Below are 20,766 nucleotides of genomic sequence, written 5' to 3' on the forward strand. Positions count from 1 at the left end.
TTCAATTTTAGTTATAATTCAATTCTGACCAAAAATTTAGTTACTGCGGTTAGGCTTTGTGGGGCAGTATAGTAGTTCTTCTTTATTACAACTATACCTTTATTGATAAATATGGGCTATCATTAGCCTAATAATTATGTTTTTTGACAAGTGACAATCATTTTATTCTTACACCTGATACTAAATGATTTATGGTGATAAATTATCATCTTTGTATGTGGAATTTTCACCTAGCAACAGAAATAATTCCACTTTTTGAAATCAGTATTGTTGATTAACTTTTATTTTGAAAGCACTGACAGCAAAGAAACCAACGGAAGGCTATTATTTCGAAGGGCACAACGGAAACAGTCGTGGTTGAGAATATAGCTAACAGTGCTAACAGCTAGCGAGTCGCGTTAGATGATTTATGTGCTACAGGCTCCACTTTATTGTCGCATTTTAAGCAGTTTATGACCTGTAGATATCCTTTAAAGTGATTATAGCTCTGACTAAGATAAACGACGAGTCTGAAATTTGAAGCTTTAAATATGATTTCGCCGGAAGTTAACGTTAGCCACATAGCCAGCTAGCGTTAGCTCTTGGTTGCCTGACAACGGAGAGGAAGCCAAACAACCCAGCGCGGAGCTAGCAGGCTAACACATGCTAAGTGGCTAAATGAGTCCAACAAGTTGATCTGGTGTTTTGTTATAGAAACATTTAGTTGTGTAAACAAACAGATAATGGCGGATGACGGTAGACGAGGAGATGAAGAGGAGCGCGGCCCCGGAGCGGCTCACCAGGTGTTTGTGGTGATGGAGTGTTTACTGGAGAAACTGAAGGTGTTGAATTATGAGGAGGAAGTTCTGGCGAAACACAACATGAAAAATATGTCCAGGTGAGAATTAACTTCATGGTTCCACATTGAAATCAATAGTTAAACATCTAAGGTTTAATTCATGATTGTATAGCAACGTTGTTCCTCAAAGTCCTTCAATCTCTGAGATCAGTTTGGGCTTCTCATATTCCTATCATTCTGTGATCATTTGTTTCTGAATTACTTCTCAGAAGGCAGTGGTTTTCAAACTGGGGGGCAGTTGACAGTTTTTTATTTACAAAAGTGGGGCCCAGCAGAAAAAAGTTTGGAAGCCACTGTCCTAAGGGCCCCTTAGGAGCAAAAGATATGCTAAAAAGAAATAAGACACTAAGACAAAGTAGGTTGAGTTGAGAAAACCATTCGAGCAATACGTCTCTGTGATTTTGAAGGAGAATTGAAATGAGACATAATTGAGATCAGGGGCATACAACTATGAGATCTCCTCAGTTGATCCCACTTCTCAAGTTTTGCTCAAATGGTTTTCACAACTCAACCTCCTTTGTCTTAGTGATGTCTTGTCTCTTTTTAGGTAATCTCTTGCTCCTAAGGGTCCCTTAGGAGAAGTCATTCAGGAAGGAATGATACGAATATTAGAAGCTCAAACTGATCTCAGAGAAGAGACTGGGCAACTCATTTTTCCTTTGGGCCAGATATTCCAAGCTGAACTAGATACTGTTTACTTTTACTGTTATTTCACCTGAAATAATCACAAGCAGCTGTTCATTGATGAGGTAAAACGTTTGCCAGACATTGATTGCAACTGTGATTTTGAAAATATTTGAAAGCTGAATTTGCCCCACACTATATTAACCCTCTGAACCTCCCCCATTTATCAAAGTGCCCACAAGTGTCACAAATGTTTTCGGCTCCACATATATTGTATGTATTGAAGTATTGGCATGTTTCCAGCCTTTTCCAGTGAATATTTGTCACATGACCGTTCAGCAGAATCAATCATGTCTTCACAGTGTCACTGAGAAGCAGACATTTAAATGTTTTTAACAGGATCTGGTCAGTACAAACGCTTTTTTATGGCAGTATTTAAAATAAGACGTGTAGAACAAAGCATTTCACAGAAATGTCACAATTTTAAGCTTAATTTTGGTTGCTTGTTCTAACAGAAACTTTCACCATCTTTTGAGGAACCCTCAAAGTTCAAATCCCCCCAATAATGCCTGTTTTTACAGTTTCTTCTACGATAAAGTGTGTATTTTTGGTGATTGTTTGAAGAAAATATACATTCATGGTTTTCTGAGGAAAATATAATTTTTTTATTCCATATTATGATACTTTGTCTCCACTACATTTTGAATGCCATTTTTGTACAGATTTAGAATTTTTAATCCAAGATAGAAATCTACTTAGACATGATGATATATTTTTATATATTGATATCCTTTGTATATAAAGTAGTAAAATTAACTCCATATTTACCAGCTGCATTGCAACATTAATGCATTAAATATTATAATCCCAAAATATAGTCCATACGGGTCATTCTCATGAAGCCAGTCTAAGCTATGTCTGTGAAGATTATAAGGACATACTTTGTTAAACTAAATATATTTCACTTTTATATGAATGAACAATATCGCCATAATGAGGCACAATTCATTGTTTTGTGTTAAAATAATATTTTCTATATTTTTAAACATTTTTAATAAATGCATCTTAACAAATTCATTACCGTAATGCGTCCAGATAAAATGTCATGGTTTCCCCACACTTATATACAATAAATATTTAATAAACTTAAAAAATATATATATATATATATATATATATAAATAAAAATACATTTGTTTAAAAATGTATAATTTAACAGAATATAATCAAACATAATGGGTTTTAACAATGTATAAAGAACAAAATCTGAGTGAAAATTGATGAGAAAAAATGGTTAGATGTTACGGTAATGATTGAGTTGTTTGCATTAAAATATGTGTATGTTTTAATTAAACACATTTTGGTGAAAATGTGTTACGGTAATGAATTTTGCTCACAGTCTCTAAAAATGTCGGAAAATACATTACCTTTTTTTTAAAAAAGATTATAAATTCATATTAAACAGTGATTTTAGATTGCATATGTTATAAAGGATCAAATAAAATACATATTCAATGCTCTTGGATTTTTACGATGAGTTGTACCATGTTCATGACTATCATCCATACATATTTTTTCTGAAATGGGTCATTGTGCATTATAAATTAGCAATGTTCTTTTCTTTTTACTATAATTAAACATAAGAGTAAAATAATTAAAAAACTATTATTTTAAAGCTCAAAGTATTCTGATCTCCCCCGTGTCTTACCTCCATCAGACATTACTTCGTCTCCAGTCCATATCTGGCGTTCAACCCGGGCGAGCAGTTCTACATGTTCACCATCATCGCGGCGTGGCTCATCAACGAGGCAGGGCGCCCGTTCACCGAGCCTCAGGAGTACGACGAGCCCAACGCCACCGTGTCCAACATCCTGGCAGAGCTCAGGGCTTTCGTAAGTCACGCTTAACTCTGAGATCTGTGTGTTGTGACAGTTAAAATGCTGCTGCTTTTATTAATATTATTTACAGTCAAGGTTACAAGGGTCTGAGTGCAGTTAAATTATATTTTAAGGTGCTGGATTCAGGTTTGGAGGTTGTACAAATGCTGTGTTTTCTTCAATCAAACATTTATTGTGACAGGCGTACATTTCTAATTTTCTACCTTTGTTTAAACTTGACTGGCATGTTAGTGCTTTCATAAGTCTAAGTGTTAGAGAAATGCATTGAGGAGACCTTTAAGATTAAATTATCTGACACCAACAGAAAATCCTCACCTATTTCTCTGCGCAGATCGTTTGATGGGGAATGATGATGCAGTATGCAACATGATTTTTTCACATGTTGCATACTGCATCACAAGTTGGTCACAAACTGGAAAAACAACACTTGCTCCACTACAAACGCTCTATAAACAAACTCTCAAGGTATTAGACAAAAAGCTATCAAGTCATCATCACTGCAATATCATTCAAAAGCACAAACTCTTGACTTTTGAAAATTTTGTTTGTCTTGCCGATGTTAGCTTAGTGTATAGGGTGATTCATAATCTGGCTGCTCCTCCGTTAAAGGAGTTTATATCACTGCGCCCAGACAACAGGAGAACCACTAGGATGACCAGTAGAGCTCACTGTGCAGTACAGCGCAGATGCAATGAATTTGGCAGATCAGCTTTTTCTATAAGAGCCACTAATTATTGGAACTCAGTACCAAATGAGATCAGAGACATCAGCACATTCGTTGGTTTTAAATCTAAAATAAAATCATGGCTTAAATCCACTCAATCACCCACCAACTATAAACTCAAACATTAGTTCACTATTTTGCAATCTCTTGAGTGTTGTATTTTAACATTGTTTTGTGTTGTGTCTTGATACTGTGGCATTACTTTTGCAGTTGTTATGTGTTATATTCTGTTTTAAGAGTGTGAAACTTTGTTGTTGCTGTTTGAAAGGCTTGTTTGTTTGTTAGATTTATATTATTTGTTCCTGCCCAGGGACTACAGATGAAATTTAGCTCGTAGCTAATTCTGGTACGGCTGAGAGCCATGCACTGTCCCTGTTAAATAAACGAAAAAATGAAATGAAATGATGAGCAGGAGACGACCCAGTTCTCAGTTTAACTTCATTTTATTACAATACGTCAAGAAATGTACAGTTACAGGTCATGATGTTTGGACCAGTCTCATTTCCCTCGAACCCCTTATTATATCCTAACAATGGTTTACTAATCATGAAGGTAGATTTCTTCCAGGAAGTGCCACCCTCTTGATCCGTTGATTCGTCAGTTTTAATCAATACAGGGACACGTCATGTCATCGGGCAGCAATCTTCTCTGCCCAGCACACCATGTCCGTGTCCTGACCTGCTATCAAACTTGTTAAGACACATTCTGCCTTGTTATGACCTACAGAGATACAACTGGAGACACAGATTTTGTAATGTATACATGGAATCTAAAATCTAAAATATGAAACATACAATATATTCTTTGTGATTATAGAATCTTAATCAGTTTAAGCAAATGGAATATATGTATTTAAAGTAATCAGTTTCTAAACCAATATTAACACACAAACATAATCATTGTATCAGAAGCATTTTGTATGATTAATCCATAATTGCATAGAGAGAGATAGCACAAACAAGGTTAGTGAACTACACATGCATAGTGACCTTCACCACACAAAGACGGACAACAGAGACAGAAAAAGAGAGAAAAAGAAACAGAATAACAGATTATTTTAACATAAGTATGCGGACAACCTGTAAATGTAATGATCACATAATCTTAAACTCAAATATTAGCACGGACACCACTTCTGACAGCTTACATTTGATTTTTTTACATTTCACTTGTATAATTAACTTGAGTCTCTGCTTCTTATAGCCCAGTCTGATAAAGGTCTTAAAAAGTTCAACAGTCTCCCATTTATCCTTAATGAAACTTGCAGACACTCTGTATGAATAGTGAATAAGATCAGAGATTCACAGATGAGTGAAATAAGTACTGATGAATAAAATATTTCAGAGCGCTTTTGATCCTGACCTCAAACTGGGTTGACTCAGACTCCTCATTGTTGGCTGCTTTATACAGTAGAACTAAGAGATTTGAGAGTGTCAGGGACTCATTGGACTCATCTCTGTGTCTGTCAGGGTGTTAAGGTGGACTTCCCGCCCTCCAAACTGAAGTCAGGTTCAGGTGAATACGTCTGCTTCGTGTTGGACCGGCTGGCTGAAGAGGCTCTGAGGAGGAGGGGGTTCTCCTTCAAAAGGTATTTAAACATTCCTCCTCCACTTACCTCTCTAAAACAATTCACATGTTTCCTGGCTCACTCCTTAGCTCTCATTCTTTCTTTTGTACTTCTGCAGCTTTTTTTTTTCTCACCTGCAGGGCTCCTTTAAAGTCTTCAGAGTTTGATTTGGACATTTTCAGGTCACAGTCTGATATTTAGCTGTAAGATGAATCTTAAAGGTGCCCTGTGGAGTTTCCTTGTAAACACAGTTATATCTACATTTTGTGCTACTTGCCAAAACACAGTCATATTTACTAGCTAACAGTCTTCCTACCTGTCTTTGCTGGTGCATTTTGTCATTGGGACCAACTCATAGCCGGCCTCATATTACGACGAGTGGTCAAAAACTACTACAGGGTCACATAGTGAAGACAGCAGGGGCATGCAGATTATCTGTGTAAATCACAGTGAATATCTTCCTCTTAACCCTCATGTACTCTTGGGCTCCTTTTTGACCCCAAATCATTTTCAACATATGATTAATATAGGTTAACTTTCATAGAATTGCTTGAAATTTTCAGCATATGTGCTCATCTGCATCCTTTATAGATAATATACATTTTGTGGTTTATACATTTTTATAGCACCTGCGCCCCTCAGGGTTCAAAAAGAACCCCATGACATTAGACTGGTTTTAGGACATGTAGAAATAAATTATTACCAACTTTTTTTTCACATTTTAAGTCAACTCATGACCAACACATTTATATATTTTTTTTCGTATATATCATTATTATTTGTCAATTTTTGTCAAATATACAAAATTAGGCCTCATTTCAAGAGAAAAAAAAAGTAATAAAAGCTGATTTTTTTTTTCTCCAATAGGTATAGTGAAATAATAATTTCTTGATGGGAATGTACATAGTAGGTTATGTCAACTTTCAGTGATACTTATGTTTTGAAAGCATTGTTCATTTTTGGATGGTCAGCCAAAATAAAAATAAAAAAAGAATCACAGTCATGGTCCTCAGGGGTTAGTTTAATCAATTTTTTTGGTCATGAGTTGCCTTAAAAGGTGAAAAAAAGGATCGGTGTATAGTCGACGAGAGGAGTACACAAGGGTTAATCTGTGTTTTAGTCCAAGAAAAGATGATTATGATGTTGTCTTTTGACTTCCTGTCCCCTTTCTTTCCTCCAGACCAAACTACCCAACAGAAACCACAGAAGAAGAGTCAGTGATAGAGGACGACGCAGAGCTGACACTCAGCAAAGTTGAGGAGGAGATGATTGTAGGTGTTTACTGCTTTATTAACTGCAACCAGCAGCTTTAGTATGCAAGTATGTGTGTAAGAAGTTGGATTCACAGACACAAGATTTTGTGGAATGTTTGATCTTGAACCAGAGCAAATTAAACTAAATGTCCTAATCAGCTGTGCAAAAGCTTTATCTGAATACAGTTTAAAATGAAGCAGATGAATAATTTAAATTGGGTAGAATCATTAAAAAGATCATAAAAAAAGTTCTAAAAAAGTATTTGCTGCCTGTTTTCAATTACAGACAGTCACTTTAACACAGTTTTTGTTGTTTGTTGTTTTTGTTTGTCTGAGCTGAAGAGTAAAGTGCATTTTTATGTGTTGTGTGTAATCTCAGGAGGAGCCTGATGATGAGGAGGAGAACGTGATGGACCTGGAGGCTCTGAAGTTACGAACCACTCACACCGTGAGTTCACCTGAATATGCGATGCATTCAAAGACTATCTGATAACTTCAGGTCTGTGATTTTGAATCCTGCAACACTTGATAATGAAACAGGTCTTTGTTGTTTGTTCTTTAACAGGAGGCAGAACCGTCTTCAAAACCTGAAGAGATTCTGGAGTCGACGGTCGATGCAGCAGAGTGGAACCTGGAGGTGGAGAGAGTCCTGCCACAACTCAAAGTCACCATCAGGACAGACAACAAGGTACACACTCACCTAAACACCACCATTATCTCAAAGTTGATTCTCTTCTCTGAGCCCACTTCACTCTGCACCAAGGTTATTATAGTTAACGAAAACTAACAAAAACTAGAATTGAAAACACATTTTTGTTAACTGAAATAAAAATAAAAGTGTAAAAGAGTTAAAAAAAAAAAAAACGATAACTAACTGAAACTGTATCGTGAGGTTACAAGCTAACTAAAATTATAGTGAAAATGTCCTTCGTTGTCGTCTTTGTCAACTTTTTTTCATACATAAACCTTTTTGGTTGATATGAAATCTATTTCATCTATCTGGTTTTATGACTTAATAAACTTATTGGGGCTGAGATGGATCAGACAAAGGAAATAAAGGCAACATTTATTGTGACCTTATTGAATCTGGCACCCAACAAATACCCCATTACAAAAGAAAATAATAAAAACTAAAACTAAGTATTTTAAATTATAAATATATTAAATATATTTAATTAAAAGTATATTAAAATTAAAAACTAATCAAAACTAGCAAACTCACTCTAAAAATTCATTAAAACTAACTGAATTTGAGAAAAAAAAATTCACAACAAAACTAATGAAAAATCCAAAACTATCATCACCTTGCTCTGCACCTGATGCAGGCGCAGTTTTAGGTCGTTTTTCTAATTTTTGACCTTTGGCCTCATGTGTAAGTGTATTAAATGACCCAAAGACTTTTGATGCAACCAGAAAAAGTGGAAGCATTGCTTGTCTTTGAGGAACAGAAACTTGGAAACATTGGAAAGTTCCTGCATTGAACAGCATTCATTTTCAGTCTTCCCTGTACATGCACTGTTAAGATGATGAAAGGTATTTTTCTTTATATTTTAATGCATTGCAAGAATTATCGCAAGTCTTTAATGTAGCCAGCTTTAGTCAATATTTATCAGAAGATATCAGCTAGTTATATTATGATTCTAGTTAGCTAATGTTAATAATGACCCTTTTTTGGCATATATTTACCTCCGATTGAGGTGATTTATGTTAAAAAGGATTCAAGAAGACTGAGACAAATTACCGTATAACATCAAACACAAAATTCCCAAATAGTGTGAAGCTGCCAAAGACAGTGAAGTTGAACATTTCTTCCTGCAGTGAACATCCCAGTTGAGAAATGAGAAAAACCGATGCACAACACAAGAGGGCGCCTTCATCCTGCTAACCAGGGATGAAGTGGAGGTTAAAGCTCCTCGGCTCACTTTAACTGCATGTTTTAGTGAGGACATCTTTTTTAAACTTACAATAAAAATACAGAGGAATTCAATCAATCAAATCAAGAGAAACAAAGTGAGAAAATGAGCGCTTACAATGCACTAACATTTTATATAGTTTGCATTTGTTTATTTAGGCTGTAGTCTGACCTTATTATCATGTTTGATATTTATTTGAACATTTTGAATGTTTGAATATTTTGAATTTGTTTTGTTTTATTAGTGACCAATAAGCTTGTGCTGCCAGTTCCTAAAGTTCAGGCTCACTACAGTCTGTTTTGGCTGGGAATTTAGTGTGACTAATTGTCTTAGTCTTAGTCTTAGTCAGTCTTAGGTTTAATTGGTGACTCTTAATTGCCCGTAGGTGTGAATGAAAGCATAGTTGTCTGTCTCTATATCTATATGTCAGCCCTGCGATAGTCTGGCGATCTGTCCAGGGTGTACCCTCGCCCAATGTCAGCTGGGATAGGCTCCCGCAACCCGAGTGCGGATAATCGGTTAACAATAATGGATGGATGTTTGTCACACCAAATGTTTTTGTTGTTATGAGGTATTGTATAACTGTAGTTATATGTGATTGTGTGGATTGAGGAGTGAGTCTGTACATTAAAAAAACAAACAAAAATGATTTAACAGACTTTACTGATGGGATGTGTGACCAAACTGAAGCTTTACATGATGAATAAACAGAAAAAAACAAGTATTTTCTTCTTGTTATTCCAGGTTTTTATCCAAAGCTGGGAGAGAAAATGTGAAACTAATGTGAGAGAATAACTGATGCAGTACAGAGTTCATGTTCATGACAGCTTCATCACAGAGGGCACTTGTTGCTTTAAAAAAAACATTTTCTGTGAGCACAAAGATAATTTATTACACTCATTTAAAGCCTCACTTAAATTGAACGGCTCACTGGTCCCTGAAGGCAACAGTCTGAAATCTTGATAAAGCGGTCGCCCACCAGCAGAAGGTCAGTGGATCGATCCTGCATGTCGAAGTATCCTCGGGCAAGATACTGAACCCCAAATTGCTCCCGATGCTGCGTTAATTGGTGTGTGAATGAATTCCCTATGGTGGCAGGTGGCACCGTGTAGTGTGAATGTGAGTGTGAATGGGTGAATGAGCGCAGTCTCTCGTGTGAAGCACTTTGAGTCGTCGCAAAGTGACTAGTGCAGGACCATTTACATCTGTCTGTTGGTTTTGTCACAAAGAAAAATGTGATGATAAAATATTGTCTTCTGGATCAGCTGTGATTATGAAAACATGCAAAACTTCCACTGCAACTACTGTATTATTGCAAATGATTGTTATTAATTGAGACAGTAGCTGCAGTTTCCCAGCATGCTCTGTTGTTTTCTTCAGTTTGACTTGTTTGTGACCGGTCTGTGGTCTGTGTGATGGTCTGCAGGACTGGAGGATCCACGTGGACCAGATGCATCAACACAGAGACGGGATCAAATCCTCGCTCAAAGAGGCCAAGGTGCGTTCACTGACCTGCTTCAATAATAACAACAGTGATGTGTGTCTGTGTGTGTCAGGCTCCACCTGCTGGCTCTTATTTAAAGTGCTGACAATAACTTCTGCACACTTTTTAATATTTACCTTCACCACAGTGACGCTCTGCTGAGTGATTCCTTCTTTACTACACACACAATGAATATGGCAACACTCTGCAGCACTGCTTCTTGTGAAACACTGTAATCTCCACTTAAAGTAACATACCTGGAATTAATCAGGAATATCTCCTCAGCCAGAAGGTTTACAAGCATAATTCTGATATCCTTTAATATTAAGAAGCTGAAGATTATGAACTAATTCTGAGTGAAGCCATTTCTTTAACTGAGTTCACTTATTTGTTGCTGAATTGAGTGTTTCTGTATCAGCATTGTGTTACACTGGGCCTTCTGTCACTCATCTGACACCAACAGAAAATAATAATTTCTGGACATAATCCCTCAGAAACTCCTTGTTTTTACTGAAGAACCCTTTTCTCTCCTGGGATACAGAAATAATGTCCACATAGAGAGAAGATGATGGACTGAAGGTGAAAACCGAATGCAGGATTCTCATGAAAAGATGCTTTATAATGTGCAGTTCTGTGCTGTGTCCTCTCGTGTCTCTGCAGAGCTACCTGGACAAACTGCAGGAGGACATTGGGAAGACTCTTGAGAAGGTTAGCAGCAGAGAGAAATACATCAACAACCAGCTGGAGCATCTGATCCAGGAGTACCGCAGCGCCCAGGCCAAACTCAGCGAGGTAAACTACCAAACTGCCGACAAGATCCACAGCATATGGAAACACAAAGTTCATCTCATGGATTGGAGGTTTTAGGAATGAGAGAAAACAGGAAATAAATATCCAGATTTACATTTCAAACTGTGGCTCTTTCTCTCTTGAAATAATGAATAATTTGCCGTTTGAGAAAGAAATGAAGCCTGTGTTCTCCACCAGGCAAAGGAGCACTACCAGCAGGCCAGTGGAGGAGTGACTGAGAGGACCAGAGTCCTGGCAGAGGTCAGTAAACGCATCACACATTTTCATATCCCTCTACTGTCGAGTCCTTGTGGAGAAAGATCTCCGAGAGCTTCAGCAGCTGAGAAAACTCTGTCTTTGAGTTTCCTGTTATTTTCGACCTTCTTATCTGTTCTCAGTCGACAGGGAAACCTCCTGAAGTACCAAACTACCTCAAATTTGTACTAGTACTCGTAAATGTTCATTCACTTTAGCTTGTATGCATTAAATGTTATGGTTCAATCAGTGATGGACGTAAACACAACACAAAAAAAGATGACAAACACATTTTTATTCAGTTATCCTGCTAATATGATGATAGATTATAGTAAGTTATATCTCATAATTAGCTAAAAGAAAAGTTGATCCTTTATCCCTCTGAACCCACAATTTGAAAGGTTTGTTTTCTTTAAAAGATCGCCAAAAATACAGCATTTATGTGAAACAAAAATAAAAGTGACCAAAAAGCTTATACTGTTGATATTTCTGTTGGAATCTCTTTATTCTACATGTCATTTAAAACGTGTCCAAAAATAAAGCATTTGCACTAACCAGATCCTGTTAAAAACATTAAATTCTGCTCCTCAGCAACACTGACAAATATTCACTGAAAATCTGTTTACACAGAGCAGAGAGGAGAGGACAGGAGAGGCTGGAAACATGACAATACTTCAATATGTAAAATGTGTGGAGAAAACTGTTTTTACAACATTCAGGACACTTATGGGCACTTGGAAAACTGTTTAGATATAAATTATTATCGGAGACATTCGCACATTATTTATCAGAGAAATTCAACTTTTTGTTTTTCAGTAATAATGAAGGCTGAAGCATCACAGATGTTTTTTTCTGTACACAATCAGTGAACATAATAAATCATGAGAACAGTTAAAACATGTAAAAGGAGGAAAACTAAATGGGGGCAAACAATCAGTGAATTAATGCTGTTTAAGAATCAGAGTCATCAGCAGGAAAATGTGTCTTTAGGCAGTCGGGATCTTTTAAATCATCAAAACTGGCTGGATTTCATCCTTTTTCCAAACTTTATTTGGCTCTTTTCGTATCTGCAGAGGTCTCAGTGAATCCACTTAACTCATTTATTAGTTGCCCTCATGTCTTATTAATAGTGTTAAGTATGTTATTTTGTTCATACAGACATAAAAAACATTTTGAAGCAGGTGATAATTTTGTGAATTTCTTAAAACATTTAGTCCTTTTGACCAATAGATGTCGCCCCCACGCATCATTTGTTCCTGAACTTGATCAGGTCTCATTTAAGTTTTAAATATTTAATATTTTAAATATGTATATTATGTATATGCTCTGAATTCTTACCTGCAGACAGTTTGTGAGCTTTTCTTTGTGTTTCAGATCAGTGAGGATCTGGAGAAGGTGAAGCAGGAGATGGAGGAGAAAGGCAGCAGCATGTCTGATGGAGGTGACACTGATGACTGAATCTCCGTCTCAGTTTAGCTTGAAGAGATCAAGTGTCTGTATTTGTTGGTGACCATCTGTCTGCTTTTGTCCTTCAGCTCCGGTGGTGAAGATCAAGCAGAGTTTGACCAAGTTGAAGCAGGAGATCGTTCAGATGGACGTGAGGATCGGTGTCGTGGAGCACACGCTGCTGCAGGCTAAACTCAAAGAGAAGTCCAACATGACGCGAGACATGCACGCCACCAACATCCCCGAGCCCGCCGCCGGGCCCTTCTCTTAGGCTCAGCTCCACGCCGGGCACCTGGACTAAAACAAAAACGCGTTTCATCATGTCAACTCAGAGCGCTGAGCCTTCAAAACTTAATTATATCAATTTTATTTGGCTCCTTTTGTTTCTTCAGAAGTCTCAGTGAATCCACTTAACTCATTTATTTGTTGCCCTCATGTCTTAATAATAGTGTTAAGTATCTTATTTTGTTTATACAGACATAAAATACATTTTGAAGCAGGTGATCATTTTGTGAATTTCTTAAAACATTTCGTCCTTTTGAGCAGAAATGACCAATAGATGTCGCCCCCCATGCATTATTTTTTCCTGAACTTGATCGGGTCTCATTTAAGTTTTAAATATTTAATATTTTAAATATGTATATTATGTATATATGGCATTATTAATGTTTGTGGAAAACCTTAAAGTGAAACTACCACAGAGTAGTGAGATATTTTAACTTCAGAAATAAATGGAATATATCACCAAATCATGAAATGAGTTATTATTAATTTCCACATGGTTCCAAATATTACCATGTTGTTTTATAAGAATCAGAGAAGTCTGACACATTTTAACTTTTAGCCTCAAATCTCACATTACCAAATTCTGCTTCCAACCTGAGAGATGAATCTCCCATCTTTTCCCTGTGACCTGAATGCAGCATCTTTGTTCCAGGGTTTGACTCCTGTGAACAAACTGACACATTGTGATATTCCAAATGTTTAAAATTCTCTTCACTGGTGTTTGAAGCTGCCAAAGGATCAGTGAAGTGTCCATAAGTCTTCCTGCATTGAATTCCTGCAGTTGGGGACTCCGTCGCCTCTTGGGATGGAGATGAAAGCAGCACACCAGCTTCTCCTCTCCCAACTCGGACATGCTCGATGTGTGCAAATGCGCTGCTGCCCGGCTGGCCATCCCCTGGCTCGCTGTCGTAGCTGAGACCTTCAGATCCCGCTACGAGGGGAAGAAATGGCCAAGAGTGTGGCCAAGAAGCAACTTATCCCTGTCTTCCAATAGCTGCTGGATGAGGTGGGGCGCTCGTGGAGAGACCGCCCTTACAGCAGCAGGAGCCCGATTCCCGGGGCCTCGTCCCTCGACTGTGAGGCAATGGAGAGCTCCGATGGAGCCCCTTGTTGCAGCGCACCTTCACCCAAGCCAACTGTCAGCGGTGTCCTCCAGGTGCCCCAGCTTGCGGTCCAAATCTGACCATTTTCAGTCAGCCCTAACTGAAAAGGCGTACAAGGCGGTGTCGCTTTCGCCCAGAGCGATCAATGTCCTCTCCCTGCTCACGGCTTATCAGGTTGAGTTATGGGGGGGGTTTTGTGCAAACTCAGGACCCAGCTACGTGGGAGGAGATACCGCTCATCACCGACCTCCGCATCCAACGCTGCACGGTCCAGGCCACGGGAAAAGTGCTGGGGACTGTGGTTCTGCAGTAACGAGCGAGGGGGCTCAACCTTGCCAGCCTGTCAGACAGAGAGAGGGATGACATCCTGGACGTGCCCATCGTCCTGGAGGGGATTTTTGTCTCCATGTTGGACTCGATGCACCGGCTGTGTGAAGCCAAAAACGAGGATGAAGCTCTTCGGCCTTGCCTTCCTCGAAATCCCCCAGCTCCTTCTCCACCTGCGCAGGATAAAAGCTTCTAGCAGGCGGCTTCCCAGAGTTCGCAGTTTAAAGTACCAAAACAGTTGAAGCCCCAGTTCACCCCCGCCCGGCCCGGCCGGCTGGCCCAAGAAATCCGCGGCCGCTGTTGCAGCTCTGCCGGCACAGCCTTGTCTTCAACCAGGCCAGGAAGAAGAGAGCAGCCTAACTACCCCTTTCTCCATCGGTGATGCAGCTGGCTGTTTCCCGTTCACCAGCTCCACCTGTTCAGCTTTTGAGCGTGCACCAAGGGACCCACCACACCCCTGTCTCCCAGGTGCAATGGACCGTGCCAGAGCAAACCGAGGCAGAGGGTTCCAGCTGTTGCCCCTCTCTCAGGTCCACATGCACGCACAATCACACACATTTTCGAAAAGAAATTAAAAAGTGGCCCGCTGCCGCATCCAGGCCCAGTATTCAATGCGCACTTATTCCATCACGCCAGCGGATCCACCTCTGACATGCTTACAGAAATTAATGGAAAGGATTACAGAAGTGGAGTATTTTATATTGCAGTGGCTTTGTGCCAGATATTTTTCAGACACTGCAGGTTGCTGAACATTGTACATACATGGTCAACTTGTCACACAGATGTAACATACAATATATGTCTAGTCAGTTGAGGTCATCTTATATGGCCAAACTAGTCAGTGCAGACACAAGGTCTATTCTTGAAATACCACATACCTAAGTATCAAGTTTACACTGAGCCTATGAATATGGATGCCGAGCAGAAGCACTAAAAATACATCCTAACAATTATAGACTGGGTTCAGAGGCCTTGTCCTGATAGTATACGATATTGAAGGAAAGGAGGGTTTTTTCTTTTTTTAAGTCAGCTTTTTTTAGCACCTTTACAAATAACACGGAGGAGTGAAACAGACATTTCAAGCAGGTACAGAAATATGCAGCAACGGGGGTTTATGAAATAAAAATATTTATTTACTAAGTTTAGTTATTTACTCAAGCAAGTTCAGGGAATATTATAAATTTGGAGCACAGACTTAATGTTTTTACAGAATTTTGGTTGCAGGAGGTAAACAACGTTTTAAAGTAAGTAATTCTAAAAGAAGAAGAATTTGCAGGTGCAACAGAACCAACTGGTTTTGTTTGGGAGCATAAAAAGTGAAAAGGAAGGAAATCAGTGCTGCGGTCAAGAGTGTCATCATCATTTCAACCTGTAAAGGTCAATAGTTGGACGTAGGCCTTCCCCTGTTTCGCCACTTTTGCCGATCTTGTGCTGTTCTTTGCCAATATTTTTCAGTTTTGTTGAGGTCGTCTCGGCATCTTGTTTTTTTGACGACCTTTGTTTTGTGTACAGCCCCTCGGCGTCCACTGGGTGGTCTTTGTCATCCAACGGTTATCAGTTCGTCTCGCGAGGTGGTGTTGTGATTGAACCACAGGTGAGAATCTTGAGTTCATTTGTGGACGAAAATGCAACAGCATTTAACATTTTTCCCAGGGTGCCTTGCATTTACGACACCTAGAGGCAACCTCATTGGTAAAGGGACCTTTGACACCGCAGGTGGTCCACTGGTAAAACAGATCAGAGTCTCCTGATCTGTCTCTTTCTCCACTGCTTGTTGAAGCAGCAAAACCTCCATCCAGGAGGGAACCCTGGATTCACCAGCCCCCACCTTCTTCCTCTAAAGACAGTTTTGTAACAACTCCCACACAGCCAAAAGGCCAGGCCTGGCTTCACAGCTTGAATTTTATGACCCTTTGTGTGATGAGCTTCACCTGTTTTACAGAGTGGTGCCCCCAATGAGCTATGACCTAGAGCAAATCAAGTCATAGCATTTATTATAATTAATAATTATTTATGATAATTATTAATAATTCTGATAGCCATCTAACCACACTTTTGAACCGTGAGATCCAAATAAGCGTTGCTCAGGTTCACCCTTACATATTTGATATCCTGATAGGAGGGATAGCGTTTATGATAACGCCCTTTTATTTACATATTTCACACCCTATGCAAAGTATCATTTATTCATAAAAGAGGCATCCTTAATTCCCAACAGTGGCCTTCCCATTTCCATTTGAGTTTGCTGACTGTTTGCATAATGTCTCTAACTTTGGTTTGTCAGATCCATACAGCTGTTTCTTGATATCGCCATGTGATGCCGAGCATGATCTGTTCCTGTTGCATTGTTGTTAGTTTATATGTTAGTTTTATTGGTTAAATTCCATGTTTCTGAGCCGCAGGGGACTCGCAGCAGGATGCATTGGTTGTAGACTTGGCATTTGTGGATGATTGAGGTGTTTGTTTTTGAAGATTGTACTTGGTCTTCTGAAGGCTTGCTAACCAATTGTTATTCTACATCTGATCTCCTGCCCTTTGCAGGCAGTGTCATTGTCGATGTACTCATTTATGGGGCGGCTGTGACTCAGTTTGGGCGGCTGTGGCTCAGTTGGTTGAGCGTTCGCCCAGTAACCGCAAGTTTGGTGGTTCGATCCCCGACCATGGCAGCTACATGACGAAGTATCCTTGAGCAAGGTACTGAACCCCAAATTGCTCCTGATGCTGCATTCATCGGTGTGTGAATGAATTCCCGAAAGTGGCAGGTGGCACCAGTCTGCTGTAGTTTTTTGGGGTTGTTTGAAAAGATGATGATGTCGTCAGCGAACCTGTAGTGACTTAGGTATTTGCGATCTATGTTGATGCCTCTCTGTTCCCCTTGCAGGTTTTGGAAGACCTTTTTGAAACAAGCGGTGAACAGCTTTGGAGAACTGGTGTCTAACACCCTTTTGGAGTTGGAAGGGTTCTGTATATTTCTGTAGTCTGATGTACGACTTGGCGTGACGGTAGATGTGTTCGAGGAATTGGATGTAGACGTGTTCAACTCCTTGTTCTTGGAGTGCTGCAGTCACATCTGGTACAGAGTCAAAGGCTTTGTTGTAGTGGACCAGACCAACAATCAGAGGATTTTTGTATTCTGCACATTTTTCATCAATTGATTGACGACATGGAGATGGTCTATTGTGGAGAAACCTTTCCTAAATCCAGCCTATTCTTTAGGTTGTTTTTCATTGAGGTCGATGTTGTTAGGCGGGCTAATCGGCCGGTAGTTTGTGATGTTCTTTCGGTCGCTTTTTTTGTAGAGTAGGTTGATGATTGCCTCATTCCAACTGTTGAAAAGGTGGTCAAGTTTGCTGTAAACCTCCTTGCTTGCAGCCTTGATGAGATTGATGGTGACGTTGTCTGTGCCTGGAGCTTTTCTATTTTTCGAATATTTGACCGTTAGCACCACTTCCCAAGGTTCGAGTTTTAGGAAGTTCTGAAGCTCTTCTGAGGTGTCTGGTTTGTTGGGAGGTTCTGCTTGGTTGGATGAGTATAGTTTTTCATAGAACTCTTTGGTTCGGTTGACCATTCGGTTGTTAGAGAGCCATCTTCTTCAAGAACTCCGGTGAACTGGAGTCTCCCATTGCTGAGGTTCTTTTTGGCCAATTTGAATCTTGTTGAATTTCTTCCTGGATAATGCTGGTTCTGTGGTTCCTCATGTCTTGTCTTGAAGATTACTTTGTTGAGTTCTGCAGCTTCTATCTTTTCTCTAGCAGTTGTTGGTATTTTCAGATCTTTGCGCTTTTGCATGAGATTCTTTGTTTCATCAAGCAGTTTGCTCTTGTGTTGCACTGAAACCATGTAATTGTCTACCACTTCGACCATAGGTGTGATGATGTTGTTGTTGAAGTCGTTGACATTGACCGATATGGTGTATTCATCCTCATTTTCTCCTAGGGCAGCGATTCGATTTTCCAGAGAGATTTAGAAGTCTGCTAGGCAGCATCAGACAAAGAGATGAAGGCGGTTGAACAGACTGGTCTAAAGAGCTGGTTCTGTGGTTGGAGCCAGGTTGGACACACTGGAGGAGGTGGTGGAGAGATGACCTGTCAACATGTTCCAGGCCATCCTGAAATACCTGGATCATCTGCTACACAAAACCTTTATGGAGCAAAAAACAGCAGTGGACGGCTCCTCTCTCTCTGTTGCAGGACGGAGAGATACACAAGATCCTTCTCTCCTACAGACATCAGGCTGTCTCATTCTAACAGAGATTCTACCAGACTAACTGAATTTAACCTCAGGGATAAATGAAGTCATTTTGATTTGATTTGATTTTGATTGATGAGTTCTTTCTTCACACGAATGGGTTGTGTTTTTGAATAAAAAAAGTTTCTGCCTTTCCAGTTTCGTGTTTGTTCAGATTTTTCATCTCACCATCCAGTGATTGCTGCCTGTATTGACTTGGTTGAGTACTTCAACGTTTTTGACAGTCTGAGGATGGTCAAGAGAATAGCAGTGAACAATCCAACTCCCGGTGAGGTTGGAATATTTAATTTATACATTGTGATATATAAAGCATAAGATATGCAAGTATTGTTAGTATAATGGAGAGATGTTATTCACTTCTTTACATTAAGTAAGAATTCTGTCCCAAACAGAGGTATGTGTGGCTTATTGGACATTTTCTATTTGGGCAGAACAGCTGGTGGAGGAGACATTGACAACCCACTGTGTCTGAGCCGGATAACGGTGGTGAAATAATGGTTTACCCGATAACGGTAAACATTTAATAGCCTCGGCTAGTAGCCTGTTTAAAGAATTTCACGGTTTCAGGGCTTATTTATTTCTAATGATAAATGATGTAGCCCTAACATGCTTTGGTTTTTCACCATTAAAAAAAAACTCCCCACAGTTTTATCCACTCCAGCCATCGATACAATAGTCTAATAAAAATTCTCCAACTCAGACGTGTGGACTTCAGGCTGACTCAAATTTTACACAAGCTCAGACTAGACTTGAGATCTGATCGTACCCTCCGCTCACGTCCAAATTGATAAATGCCGAGCCTTGCCTTGAAATGATCGTACGACCAGTTTCTGTCGTATGTTTGTTTGATAAATGAGGGACAGTGGGTTTAAATCTGTGTTTTAACTCTTTACTCTAAACTGATTAGGTATCCATGTTTGTTGCTGACAGCTGATTATTGTGGCATTTCTTCTCTGCACAGAGATCAGCTGTCAATCAAACATGATCAGTTGTACTCAGACATTTACACAACTGATGAGTAGAGTTTCTTTAGGTGACTAAGGTGCTGTCATCTTAAGTCACATTTCTCTGCATGTAAATATACATGTCTCTGTGGATTATGTGTTTTTTTTTTTTTTTTTTGGAATATTTGATGTATTTGTTGTTGTTTTTTTCCACTGCATGGGTCCCCCGAAAGAAAGCACCAGATCTCCTTTATTGTACATCTTGTATTTTTAAATTGCATGTTTGGCAAACAAAATGTCTGATATGACTGTAGTTATGATAAATAAAATCATTCTTATTTTCTTTTACATTGCTGAGATTCTGCTGAAACAAACTGAATGTGTGGATGAAGTGAGTCTGTAAATTAAATCACTAAACAAGAGTCATTGAACATACTTTACTGAATGGATGTTCGACCAAACTGAAGCTTTACATGATGAATGAACATAAAATAATAAGTATTTTCTTCTTGTCATTCCAGGTTTTTATCAAAAGCTGAGAGAGAAAATGTGAAACTAATGTGAGAAAATAACTGATGCAGTTTTTCTCCTGAAACACCACAAAGTGCAGAGTTCATGTTTGAAGTTTTCCTCACTGAACAGCTTCATCACAGAGGGAGTTTTCTGTCATTTGTTGCTTTTTAAAAAAAAAAAATACTGTTTTGTGCACACAAAGATAATTTATTACACTGACTTAAATTATGTAGCTATAAGTACATTTCTCTGCATATATTCCGTGAAATGTCTCACTGGCGACAGTCTAACATGTGTTGGTTTGGTCCAGAAGCAAAAAAGTGGTGAAGAAATATTGTCTTCTGGATCAGCTGTGATCATAAAAACATTCAAAATTTCCACTGCAACTACTGTATTACTGCAGATCATTGTTGTTATAACAGTAATAATAATTGAGACAGTAGCTGCAGTTTCCCAGCATGCTCTGTTGTTTTCTTCAGTTTGACTTGTTTGTGACCGGTCTGTGGTCTGTGTGATGGTCTGCAGGACTGGAGGATCCACGTGGACCAGATGCATC

The 20,766-nt window shown here is 39.0% G+C and overlaps 1 protein-coding gene across 1 annotated transcript; it reads left to right on the forward strand.

Annotated features, from left to right (window-relative positions):
- The first annotated feature begins 351 nt into the window (after nucleotides 1-351).
- Nucleotides 352-13,539, forward strand: ift57 (intraflagellar transport 57 homolog (Chlamydomonas)). Its single transcript, XM_059345336.1, has 11 exons — nucleotides 352-877; nucleotides 3,180-3,354; nucleotides 5,554-5,672; nucleotides 6,832-6,922; nucleotides 7,284-7,352; nucleotides 7,470-7,592; nucleotides 10,244-10,315; nucleotides 10,961-11,092; nucleotides 11,288-11,350; nucleotides 12,719-12,785; nucleotides 12,880-13,539. Exons 1-11 carry the CDS (start codon nucleotides 723-725, stop codon nucleotides 13,059-13,061), a joined length of 1,248 nt encoding a protein of 415 aa, XP_059201319.1. The 5' UTR covers nucleotides 352-722; the 3' UTR covers nucleotides 13,062-13,539.
- The last annotated feature ends 7,227 nt before the right edge of the window (nucleotides 13,540-20,766 follow it).

This window comes from Centropristis striata, chromosome 11, assembly GCF_030273125.1.
Source record: "Centropristis striata isolate RG_2023a ecotype Rhode Island chromosome 11, C.striata_1.0, whole genome shotgun sequence".
NCBI lineage: Eukaryota > Metazoa > Chordata > Actinopteri > Perciformes > Serranidae > Centropristis > Centropristis striata.

Bases quoted from the DNA above. Each gene is read 5' to 3' on its own strand.
- ift57 (XM_059345336.1), top strand. From the start codon at position 723: ATGGCGGATGACGGTAGACGAGGAGATGAAGAGGAGCGCGGCCCCGGA. The intron at 3,355-5,553 runs GTAAGTCACGCT...TGTGTCTGTCAG, and splicing joins TGGCAGAGCTCAGGGCTTTC to GGTGTTAAGGTGGACTTCCC. The intron at 11,093-11,287 runs GTAAACTACCAA...GTTCTCCACCAG, and splicing joins CCCAGGCCAAACTCAGCGAG to GCAAAGGAGCACTACCAGCA.